This window comes from Chrysemys picta, chromosome 10, assembly GCF_011386835.1.
Source record: "Chrysemys picta bellii isolate R12L10 chromosome 10, ASM1138683v2, whole genome shotgun sequence".
Lineage (NCBI taxonomy): Eukaryota > Metazoa > Chordata > Testudines > Emydidae > Chrysemys > Chrysemys picta.
This window is the reverse complement of record NC_088800.1, coordinates 34,622,058-34,634,714: the sequence shown is the minus strand read 5'-3', so window position 1 is coordinate 34,634,714 and position 12,657 is coordinate 34,622,058. Positions and strand designations below refer to the sequence as shown.

Here is a 12,657-nt window from a genome sequence, read left to right as displayed (position 1 = left end):
TGGTGAGTAAACTTCATTTTTCATTGGCTTATAATTTTACCAAATTTTAACCATTTGGGCTGAAATTTTCTATGCTGGGTGTTTTTATGTACTACTGGATACACCCTCCCAGTCTGACAGTGAACTGTTGAAACTACTTTCAGTATAGTATTTCATCCAGTTGTGCACCTGCTTCATACTAATTTCACCTAGACCACATTTCCCTAGTTTGTGTATGAAAATGTCATGTGGGACTGAGTCAAAAACCTTACTAAAATCAATATATACTGCTTTCCCCAAGCCACTAGGCCCGGTAACCCTATCAAAAAAGGAAATTAGTTTGGTTGGGCATGATTTGTTCTTGATGTAGTTTTCCCTAGCCTTGTTTTTGGAAAATGGCTGAACCATTTTGGTTGAAATTTTTTTAAAAATTTGAGCTTGAGGATAACACCCAGCATAGAAAACTTCAGCTCAAACATCTAAAGTTTAGCAAAGTTATAAGAAACTGAAAATGGTTTTATAATGAGAAATATCAGGCAACCTTAATAATAATAGGTGCTACCAGCCCATTTTATAATGCTGTCTAAGAACAATCATTGTAAATGTTATATAAATACAGAGATGATAATGATACATAATTTTTCTTTCCACTCAGCATTGTTACTTATTCACACTGATACTTTTAGGTGTTGAGCAGTGTTGGGATGAAGACAATTAGTGAGAGTAGTCAGATTGATCTGAATAAGCATGTTTCCCGTGTTTAATTTCTGATATATAAAATGTATCTGGTGATTGTATTGTTGAACAGGATGTGTTGGTGGTGAATTGCACATCAGAGTGGATATCTTCCAATCATGTCCTTGCAACATGTAGGACTGCACTGAAACAACAGGGAGTTTTAGGATTAAATGTGGCCCCTTGCATGAGGGCTTTCTTGGAACGTTTGCCAATAATGCTTCAGGAACAGTATGCCTATGAAAAGGTAAGAATAGTTGAATGCAGAACATCAAATACTGACATATGTAACATGAGATGTCTGTCTTGAATTACAGCTGTCTTATTCTTTTGACAGTCAACCCAAGAAATCTTTGTTGAGGTTCAATCCCACCTTTGGACAACAGATTTACAGTTACTCTTTTGAGTACTCTAGCAGAACTACGTTTTCCTGATGTCAGGCTGTTTCTGATCTTCCTCTTGTTTTGTCACCCACTGCAAGATCCTGGTCTCTTGTGGCACTATTCTGCTTTGTCTCTTTAAAAATAAGAAACTAACTGCCTTAACTAAAAAACAAGGATTCTGATCCTATTGCTATTGCCAGTCCTGTGTCATGTCCTCCCATCAGTGTGAGCAGTATAAATGATGGGGGCAGTGTAGATAGAATTTATTGTTACACACTGAAATCTAGATCTATTCTACCCATGACATCTGTTGTTGACACAAAACAATGTCTGGATTGTTATTGAATTACCAGACAAAATGGATACTGGATTCAGGCTATTTTGATTTCCTGAACTGCAACCAGACATTATCCTACAAGACATTCATCACTTATTTTAATCGCCTTTTCTCTGGCTTGACTCTAATATAGTTCTTAACAATGGCTAACCAAGACACTCTATCTTTAGAACATGTGGACTTTGAAAAAAACATATTTGATTAGATGTCTGAATCATATTTGTAAAGTCCTTTTTCTGTCTGCTACAGAATCTCTGCCAGAATAGTTATAGGAAACTCTGCAAAACGTATCTGACATTTTTTTTAATCAGTTAGTCTTCTTTTGTAATGACCTTCAATAACAAAACCTCATTGCAGATTTCCATACAAACTAGGATGGTGCTCTACTTTTAGCAGTGGGCAATTTGGAGTAAGAATGTAAAAACAATAACCGTGTAACCAATTAAAATTCTATCAGTTACACAGTTAAACGTATAACTGCGGAGCTAGTGGTGCAGGGGGTGCTGAAGCACCCCCACATTTTGTTGGGGCTCCACTGCCAGATCCATCCCTGGGGCTCTGCTCAGGTGGAGTTTAATAGTAAGCAGAAACTGATAAGCATCAAGCTTATCGGTTAACCGGTTAAACTTTTACATCCTAATTTGCAGTCCAAGGTACATTTTTTCCATTTAGACCTATCCAGTTCTCTCTAGCTGGGTACAATACAGCACTCCATGCAGCGGGCAGTTAAATCTGCTACATATCCTTTTCCCGAACACATATCCAAATTCTGTCCACTCGTTTGAGGCCTTTAAGCCTAGGAGCACAGCAGTATGTCACAAGTACTTTATTTTGCTGGTTCTCTGATGCGATCCCTCATCTGTTTATGGCTACAGCATCCATCACCATCAATAGTTTTCTCAATCTCCTATTCATCATGTGTTGTAATGCCATAGTAACCTCTTTTCTTCAGGTTGTTTTCGTTCAGGCATGTAATAATGCTCACTTCCCCAGTTCTGCTTTTCATTCTTCAGAACTTCCCAACCAAAGAGAAACAAAATCATGTCTGAAAGCTGGATTTTGTGTCTTCCTTAACATGCAAAAGAAAATGAAGAGAAAGTTATTGTATGCTTTTCAGAGAATTATTTAAACTGTTTATAATTTACATCAAATTATTGCAAATTTGAAGTTTAGGTTAAAGAATTATTCCAGTATGTATTGTATTCTACTTAAAAAGAAGAAAGGGGGGAAAAAAGAGAAAGAAAAACCAAATGAAATAAACAAATTTTGTTTTATATTGTGATATATTGAGTACCTTGTTTAAAAAATGGTAATTTCTGATAATATGCTGAAGTGCATTTGCTAGTGAAATCGTGTTAATATGTTTGCAGTATTTCTGTGTCGAATACTGGATAAGAGTGAAGTCTGGTACTTTGACAAATGGTCTCGGTTTATTGTGAGCGAAATTAATGAAAATTATTGGAAAGGGGTTTTTCTGGGAATTTTTTTCTACAGAAAGAGCTTTGAAGAATTACTGTTTCTGAAGTGATGAAAGTATGTCTCTAGCTTCATATGTTGACCTTCCATTTTTTCCCTCTAGCCCCATGTGGTCTGTGGAGATCAGCTTGTTCATAGCCCTTATATGCAGTGCCTGGCTTCACTTGCTGTGGGGCTTCACCTCGATCAGCTTTTGTGCAATCCACCAATACCGCCTCATCACCAGAACTGCCTCCCTGATCCCTCAGCTTGGAATCCTACAGAGTGGGCCTGGTTAGAATGTTTTTCAACTACTATAAAAGCTGCTGAAGCTCTGGCCAAAGGAGCACAGTTTCCAGAATCCTTTACTGTTCCAGATCTGGAGCCTGTGCCAGAGGATGAGCTTACACTTCTAATGGTAATATGCACTGCATTCTGCCAGTTATTAAGTATATGTATAGAATGCACTATATTGTGCCAATAACATCTGTAAAAATTAGCTAAAAAAATTGAAAAGCTTGTAAAAAGTAAATTGTTATGCTTTATTTCATGGAAATACCAAGAGAGTACAGAGATTTTATTTTAATTGATATAAAATGTGGCAATTGATGCCGTATAAATGTTTGTAATAGAAGTAATAGTGTGAAAGTGGTATCTTCCTGTTTAGCAGATCTGCTCCTTCTGTGTGTATTCAGAGTCGTATCTACTTGCTTTACTAACAACAGTAAGTTTTTGTTACATTGTCTAACCTGCAGAGTTGACACAGAGAAAAGCGAGCTGGACAAATTGTTGGTTTACAAATCAACAGAATTAACAAAGTTCCATTTGCAGAACCTCTATTGTTGTTACATAAACCAGTGAGAATTTGTCTTGACTATGATATTCCAAGGGGAGCTTGCAGGGCTGACAATTAATTCATTTTTTTTAACATGCAGACAGAGTAAATTCTATATGGAGTCATTGAAAGGCAATGGCACCCTATTATGCCATCTTTAAAGTACTTTTTCTGAGTAGTCCTACACTTTAACTATATTGGCACTACCAAATGCCAATATAATGGGCTATGATAGGTGAACCTAAAGTGGAAACTTTGTATTTATTAGATTTTATCAGTAAGTCTGTATAATTTTGCAAATAAATACTTTGACTTGTGTACTCCCAAAATTAAGGCTGCATGGCACCCTTTGAGGAAAACATAACTATGGCTCTTCCTAGTTGCTTTCCTTGCTATATACCTATTGACCTCACATATACCATAGTCCTTTATTTTTAAATACTCACATAGGTTATCACAGTGATCAGGAAGGATTCCCTTCTGTGTACAAGAGCACTATGGGGTTTTGCCTTTTTCTGAAGCATTGGGCATATGCCAGTGCAAGATGCATGCTATTAGACTTGGCAGGTTGTTGGTCCAAATGTGCATGGCAGATTTTATGTTTCTATACATCTCTTGAACCCATTGTCACATCTTCCTTTACTCGCCTATTTTGAGTGGCACACTTTGCTTGTTTTCCACTGCAACAGTTAAAAGCAACCCTTTTTACCATGAGTAGTTTTAGACACTCATGAGTCAGAATTTTTTCTTATGGTAACAATATTAAATGTTAGATTCCAGTATTAAGAAAAATAGGTCTACCCCAAGGAGAAAAATGATACATTCAAGTTTACATGAGTAATATTGAATATGAATTAATTTATAAAAATAATTTGTACATAAATTTTGCTTTAGTCACAGTTAAAACTATTTTACATTTATGTTCAAAAGCAGTTGGTTGTTCAGTAATAGACCCAGATAATAGTTTTTCATCTAGGAAAAGGCTTGCCATTTCCAAGTGACTATTTGAAGGGAAATCAAGATTATTAACTGAAAGAATAATGTACTTGTGGTGGGCTGACCCTAATATATCTGTTTTTAATCATTTAGGATAACAGTAAATGGATTAATGGTATGGATGAGCAGATTATGTCCTGGGCAACATCAAGGCCTGAGGTTAGTAAAATTGATTATTTTAAATTTAAAATTCTAAAATTATCAATATAATTCTCAAGTGCTCCTTTATGCTGTTTCATAGGATTGGCACCTTGGTGGCAAATGTGATGTGTATCTATGGGGAGCAGGGCGCCATGGGCAGCTAGCAGAAGCTGGTAGAAATGTCATGATACCAGTAGCAGCACCTTCATTCTCACAGGCTCAACAGGTAACAGTGTTAGGAGAGATTTACATTTTATTCTTCACAAATTGCCTTATTTTCAGTTGTTAGTTACAAAATATCTATCAATATCCCTTTCGGACTCGGTGCTATACCCCGAAATTGGTTTGCTCTAGTTTTTGCCAAATTCACACCAAGAAACTGTTCAAAACTGGCAAAATCATTTCTTAGGATTAGAGTGAGTACAATGTAAAAAAATATTTGCACGGTTTTGAATACACATCTATCCTGATATAACGCGACCCGATAGAACACGAATTCGGATATAACGCGGTAAAGTAGTGCTCCGGGGGAGCGGGGCTGCGCACGCCGGTGGATCAAAGCAAGTTCGATATAATGCGGTTTCACCTATAACGCGATAAGATTTTTTGGCTCCCGAGGACAGAGTTATATCGAGGTAGAGGTGTAATCCATATTGCAAGATTGCTTTCTGAAATAACGTAATGCTGGAGCATAGGATGAGATAATGCGACCGCCAAATTGCTGCAAGAAATACATTGAGAATCTCACTGAAGAACATGCTACCAGACCAAATAGTTTTGCAATGAAAGGGAAAGTCTTTGTAGCTAGATCATGAAGAGAGCTCTTTGTGTGTGGTGCCATTTTTAGATCTCCAGGGGCCAGCTTCACCCAAAACACTGAATGAAGGAATTTTATTGTAATGTGATTACGTGGTAAAACCCCCTTAGTTTAAAACATATTTTTCTGCTAAATTCGGAATAAGTTAAGTAACAGTTAAGTGATTAAACTAAGAAATATGTTGGTAGTTGTCCCAAACCTGTTGTTTTCAGCTTTGTAGTCCCAATTCAGGTTATGAATAAAGACAAAGTTAGCACATTTTGGTTCATGGTTTGTGATGTAATTGCATTAAAAAAAACTGATTTCTTTCTTTAACCAGGTTATTTGTGGTCAGAACTGTACTTTTGTCATTCAAGCTAACGGTACAGTTTTGGCTTGTGGAGAAGGGAGTTATGGCAGATTGGGACAAGGAAATTCTGATGACCTTCATGTGTTAACTGTTATTTCAGCACTTCAAGGTAAAATTGTCTTAATTTTTTTGAGTTGTTCTATTAGGAGGCAGAAGTTCGCATTTCAAAAACTAAAAGGACAATTGTCTAAGTCTTTACACAGATTTACTGAATAAAATAATTTACTCTCTTTAATAAAGATCTTATATTCATGTTAATTTGAACAAATAAACCATATGTTAAAGTCTCTTTTGATGCATTTATTCAAGCTGTACTTAATGTTTTTAAACTCTTATTATTTATCATTTTAAGTAAGACTGAAAAAGGAAATACATTTATGTAACTGAACACCTAAACTAACTTAATAGACTATCACAGTAGAATTAGATAATTATTAATAACATAATATTTGTTATTGCAGCAGTTCAAGCATAAGTTATATCTTAAAGGAAAAGGAAGACTTTATACAGGCTTGTATATACAGAGCGGATTCCATTCACAAGCTTGTCATTGTTATTATTATAGACTATCTTGTACAATGCAAAATAATTGTATTTATATTTCTAACTTATTGTGATTTTGTTTTTCATTTTGTTAAAGGTTTTGTTGTAACACAGCTAGTGACCTCTTGTGGATCTGATGGACATTCCATGGCTTTGACAGAAAGTGGTGAGGTCTTTAGCTGGGGAGATGGAGATTATGGTAAACTGGGCCATGGGAACAGTGACAGACAGCGCAGACCCAGGCAAATAGAGGCCTTACAAGGAGAAGAAGTGGCACAGGTTCAAGAACAAATTTATTATTCATCTATTAAATGTAGACATGATAGTTGCTGCTAGGGTTCATTAATAAATGCTGGTGGGCAAATGGATTGCTCACACAGGGACTGTGGGATGTGGAGCCTTTCTCTTCAATGTCACAAAATTTAATTCAGCATAGGTAAGTAATGAATAAAAGTCATCATCAGCTCATGGTTCTCTGGCCAATGTGAAATGAGTCGTGGTTTCAGTCAAGTTCCCAGCTAAGAGTGTCAACAGCACAAAACTCACCATTGCATTTCACGCTAATTGGCTTTCTTGTTTGTATTGTTGATAGTCTCAGGAAGACTGAAAATTTGAATGAGAATGGAAACTGAAATATCTTCTCAATGCTGGGGAGGGGAGAGTGTCAAAGTTTAGGTGGGCTAGTAGAGTAGTGTTGGTGAAGCTTCCATTGCTCCTGTCTGTGCTGCACCTCTTTCAGTCTCTAGGGCACCTGCCAATATTTAGCCTTAGATGGAGGTTAGCATTCCCAAGCAACCAGACTCCAAGAAAACCCAATCCTGGCATGCTGGGCACTAACGGAGCGCTCAAAGAACATAAGGCTGTTGCAGAGAAGCTAAGTGAATTCTTTCCATTGGTCTTCATTGCAGAAGATGTGAGGGAGATTCCCACACTTGAGCCATTCTGAGGAACTATTCCAGATTGAGGGGTCCCTAGAGGAAGTTTTGGAACAAATTGATAAGTTAAACAGTAATAAGTCACCAGGACCAGACCGCCAAGAGTTCTGAAAGAACTCAAATATGAAATTGCATTACTATTAACTGTGGTATGTAACTTACCGCTTAAATCAGCCTCTGTACCAGATGACTGGCAGATAGCTAATGTGATGCCCATTTTTATAAAAGGCTCCAGAGGTGATCCTGGCTATTACCAGGCCGGTAAGCCTGACTTCAGTAGCAGGCAAATTGGTGTAATCTATAGTAAAGAACAGAATCAGACACAGAGGTGAATACAATGTGTTGGAAAGAGGCAATTCAGCTTTTGTAAAGGGAAATCATGCCTCGCCACACTATTAGAATTATTTAACAGTGTCCGGGCATGTGGACAATGGTGATCCAGTGAATATAGTATACTTGGATTTTCAGAAAGCCTTTGACAAGGTCCCTCACCAGAAGCTCTTAAGCAAAGAAAGTCATGGGATAAGAAGGAAGGTCCACTAATGTATCAGTAACTGGTTAAAAAATAGGAAAGAAGGTGTAGGAATAAACAATTTTCAAAGTGGAGAGAGGTAAATAGCAGGGTTCCCAGGGATCTGTACTGGGACCAGTGCTGTTCATCATATTAATAAATGATCTGGAAAAAGGGGTAAATAGTAAGGAAGCAAAGTTTGCAGACGATACAAAATTCTTCAAAATAGTTAAGTCCAAAACAGACCGTGAAAGAGTTACAAAGGGATTGCACAAAGCTGGGTGACTGGGCAACAAAATGGCAGATGAACGGTAGTGTTGATAAATGCAAAGGAATGCACACTGGGAAAACATAATCCCAATTATACATACAAAATGATGGGGTCTAAATTAACTGTTATCACTCAAGGAAGAGATCTTGGAGACACCGTGGATAGTTTTCTAAAGATCTCTGCTCTCTGTGCAGCAGCTATCAGAATGTTAGGAACATTTAGGAAATGGATAAATAATAAGATGAAAAATATCATAGTGCTACTGTATAAATCCATGTTATGTCTGCACCTGGAATACTGCGTGGAAAAAGTACAGAAAAGGGCTACCAAAATGATTAAGGATATGGAACAGCTTCCATGTAAGGAAAGATGTAAAAGACTACGACTGTTCACCTTGGAAAAAAGATAACTGAGGGGGAATAGGATCGTGGTCTATAAAATCATGAGAAAGTGCAAGGAAAAAGCGAATAGGGAAAGTTACTTACACCTCCTCACAAGAACCAGGGGTCACCCAATTAAATTAATAAGCAGAAGGTTTAATACAAACAAAAGGAAGTACTGCTTCACGCAACACAGTCAGCCTGCAAAACTCATTGCTGTGACTGTTGTGAAGGCCAAAAGTATAAAGGGGTTTGAAAAAGAATTAGATAAATTCATGGAGGATAGGTCCATTAATGTCTGTTAGCCAAAACAGTCAGGGATGCAATCCCGTGCCCTGGGTGTCCATGAACCTCTTACCACTAGAATCTGGGCTAAACGGCAAGGGATGAATCACTATATAAATTGCCCTGTTCTGTTCACTCGCTCTGAAGAATCTGGCACTTACCACTGTTGTAAGACAGGATACTTCATTGGTCTGATCATTGGTCTGATCCAGTATGACCGTTCTTATGTCAAACTAGCCTTTTTCACTAGTTCTAAATTCGCTTAAATAGTGAAATACAGTACTGGTACTGATGTGCATTGTAACAATATACAAAAAAGTGCCTGTCTTTGGCTGTTGGTGTCTTTAACCAAAATGAAAACTATAATCAAATTAAAAGCAAAGCCACCAGCTAGCCTGCACCCACACACAAACAATAACAAATATAATAAAAAACAATCCCAATAATATTTTTATTGCCACACAAATATCAGCCCCTTTTCTGACCTTCACTCCTCAAAACCCTGGGTAGATAAACAAGGTTGCAGCATGCCCTGGAGGTCAAGAAATTCAGGCTGTTTCAGACCAAGTTGGGGAGTTGGTTCCAAAATTGAGGGCACTTTGTGGAGAATGCACTGAGGCAGCTCCCTCTTCTATACTAAGGAACTGCAGCCCAAGCATTTATGCTGATTTCAACTGTGCAATATATCTATATTGTCTTGAATAATTGACAGTACATAATTTTAATCTCAATTACCATCATATATACTATCATTTGGTTCAGTTTCAGTTTGACTGAAATGTGACTGACATACTGTGTTGATTGTTGTAAGGCAACCACTGTATTGTCATGCTTAGCTGCATCTCTGTTCAAATATTAAAACACTACAAGTTTGTTTTTGTCTGCATTCACCATGGACAAATAGGACACCATTGATTTTTCGTATATTTGCAATATAAAATAATTTTGCGCATCTATGAGATAGTGACTGGCTAATGATTACTACTGTAGTTTTACATCACTAAAATAAGGCCTTGGCTACACTTACCAGCTAGTTCGACGGCTGGAAATCGAAGTTCTGGGTTCGACTTATCGCGTCTAGTCTGGACGCGATAAGTCGAACCCGGAAGTGCTTGCCGTCGACTGCGGTACTCCAGCTCGGCGAGAGGAGTACCGCGGAGTCGACGGGGGAGCCTGCCTGCCGAGTGTGGACCAAGGTAAGTTCGAACTAAGGTACTTCGACTTCAGCTACGTTATTCACGTAGCTGAAGTTGCGTACCTTAGTTCGAATTAGGGGGGTAGTGTAGACCAAGCCTTAGAACTGTTATGCTGAAGATACCATTAGAAAAATACCATCTTTTTAACTTTATGCTTAGTTTTGGAAAAACTATAAATTTCCTGTAGTTTATACTGCACATTTTACAAATTTCAAATAAAAGTTTAAAACATTCTGCATTCAAACATGCTGTAATATGTAGGCAGTTATTAATTTTTAAGTAGTTGATACTTATATGAGCAGGAATAATATTGTAAACGGAGGGGGAGGCATTTTGTGTTTCATAGTGTGGTTCATTAGAAAACTTCTCTATCTTTATATTTTTGGTGTAACCAGGAGATGAGCTGACTTATCAGACATAGTGTACCTGGTGATCTCATATTTATGCACTGAATTGTGACATTATTTGACAAACATGGGATAATGGAGTCTAAATTCTTTACCAAGAGAGAGAATTCTTTTCTTCCCTGTTGATAAGGCCCTTCATTTTAAGTTTTTACTTATTTTCATTTAAAAAATTCTTGGCTTTTACAAAAGCTATTATTTGGTTTTTACTAGTTCTCATCCAAATTTTGGACCACTGAAAATACTGATTATATTAAGAAAATCCAATACATTGCACTAGGTAAATCTGTGCTTTTTATCTGTCCTATCATCCCACAATATTTACCCAGAAAACTCTGAAGTTAATTTTTTGCTCCAATTTTCACCCTTTTTTAAAAAAACATTGTAATTAACACTGATAAATTCCTGGGAAATTTTAAAATAAAAATTGAAACAAAGGTCTTTGCTATAAGTAATTCTTTTGAGACTAAGATGGGAAACAGAAGACAGGGGTACAGAATTTACACAGTATATAATTGACCTGGTAAAGTAACACTGGAAAGCAAGGCAAATCATTTAGCATGCTTTTTTAAAGAATTCCGTAATCACAGAAATATGAATAAGAATCCCAGCTAGGTGTGCTGGTACAAATTGAAGCAAGTGAACTCAAACTTCTTCCTTTAGTGTGTAAACTGATTATTGAGAGGGTTGGGGGGAAAACTCTTCTGTCTGTCTTTGGTTATGTTTTAATTCCCCATATCATCCTGTATTTAGACTTTTTAATTGTTTTATGACATTGTTATTGAAATACATGAAGAGTGTAAAACAGCTAATTTATTCAGTTAGTCCAGTTTTTAATTATCCTCTTAAACTGTAATGAATGACTAGGTCTGCATTCAGAAAGTTCTGTTCTCCTCTTTCTTGAATTCTATGGTGCTAATATTCCATTTTAAAATTAATATTAATTCTGGCTTCTAGATGTCATGTGGCTTTAAACACTCAGCAGTGGTGACCGCGGATGGCAAATTGTTTACATTTGGAAATGGTGACTATGGTCGACTGGGTCTAGGAAACACTTCCAACAAGAAACTTCCTGAAAGAGTGACAGCACTGGAGGGTTATCAGATTGGACAGGCATGGTTTATCTAGTATTACTTACATGCAATTATGTAACAAATTATGTAACAAAATGTATTTTGTTAGTAACTGTTGTGCCTGAGGATGTTCAGTTGCTATATGATTCTTAGTAATGTCAGTTTAAGAATTCTCTTTATAATTTTTGTTGATGGTTTTTACTGCCTCTGCATTTTTAATACACTCAGAACTCTCAAATATCTAACCATAATAATCTCTCATTATTTTTTATTGAATAATCTGATCCTTTTGCTGCAATGGTGTGTCCCCATTTTACAACATTTATAAACATTGAATTGTGAAAAAGAGAGTGATAAAATTAGTCTTCGTTGTTTTAGCCCTAACCATTACTGAATTAATGTTTAAAGAGCTTCAGTGAGGATATATAATTTGAAAGCTGTTCTACAGTTTAGGTGAGGGAAGAACTGTCTAAAGAATGTTATTTAAGGGTGTTAATGTATAAACGCTATTATATACCATCAGTATAAAATTTTAAACAAAGGTTTTTAACATTTAACATATTTTTCTAAATGTTTAGAAAAGGGTTTCAGGTTTTTTTATTTTGTTTTCAGAATGTGGCTTTTTATTTTTTGTATCAGTAAGTTGATGAAAAACTAATTAAAACTATATTACACTTACCAGGTGGCCTGTGGACTAAACCATACTGTAGTTGTGTCCACAGATGGCTCAATGGTGTGGGCTTTTGGAGATGGAGATTATGGAAAACTTGGTCTGGGAAATTCCACAGCAAAATCCTCACCACAGGTTAGAATTCATACTGAAATTATTCTTTGAATAATTGTTTAATGTCTGTAAGTGTGTGTCTGCAAATTTTCAACTTATTTTGTTTTCATTTTTTATATGATGTAAATTTTCAAAAAGGCATAAGTAACTTTCAGTGGGACTTAGCTGCTTTTGAAAATTTTACTAAGGCAATATATTGACTAGTATAGTTACATGAATAACTAGCTGGTATTTTTACAACACTGGTA

General features: G+C 36.5%; 1 protein-coding gene across 13 annotated transcripts in view; it reads left to right on the top strand.

Annotated features, from left to right (window-relative positions):
- HERC1 (HECT and RLD domain containing E3 ubiquitin protein ligase family member 1) overlaps window positions 1–12,657 on the top strand; it is a 218,434-nt gene that overhangs the window by 188,421 nt on the left and 17,356 nt on the right. For all 13 annotated transcript variants that reach the window (XM_065558371.1, XM_065558376.1, XM_065558370.1 and 10 more), the window contains 8 exons: window positions 788–961; window positions 3,014–3,307; window positions 4,814–4,879; window positions 4,962–5,087; window positions 5,998–6,136; window positions 6,668–6,849; window positions 11,510–11,665; window positions 12,308–12,430. In XM_065558371.1, coding sequence (XP_065414443.1) covers window positions 788–961; window positions 3,014–3,307; window positions 4,814–4,879; window positions 4,962–5,087; window positions 5,998–6,136; window positions 6,668–6,849; window positions 11,510–11,665; window positions 12,308–12,430 — 1,260 coding nt within the window. The remainder of the gene's footprint in view (window positions 1–787; window positions 962–3,013; window positions 3,308–4,813; window positions 4,880–4,961; window positions 5,088–5,997; window positions 6,137–6,667; window positions 6,850–11,509; window positions 11,666–12,307; window positions 12,431–12,657) is intronic.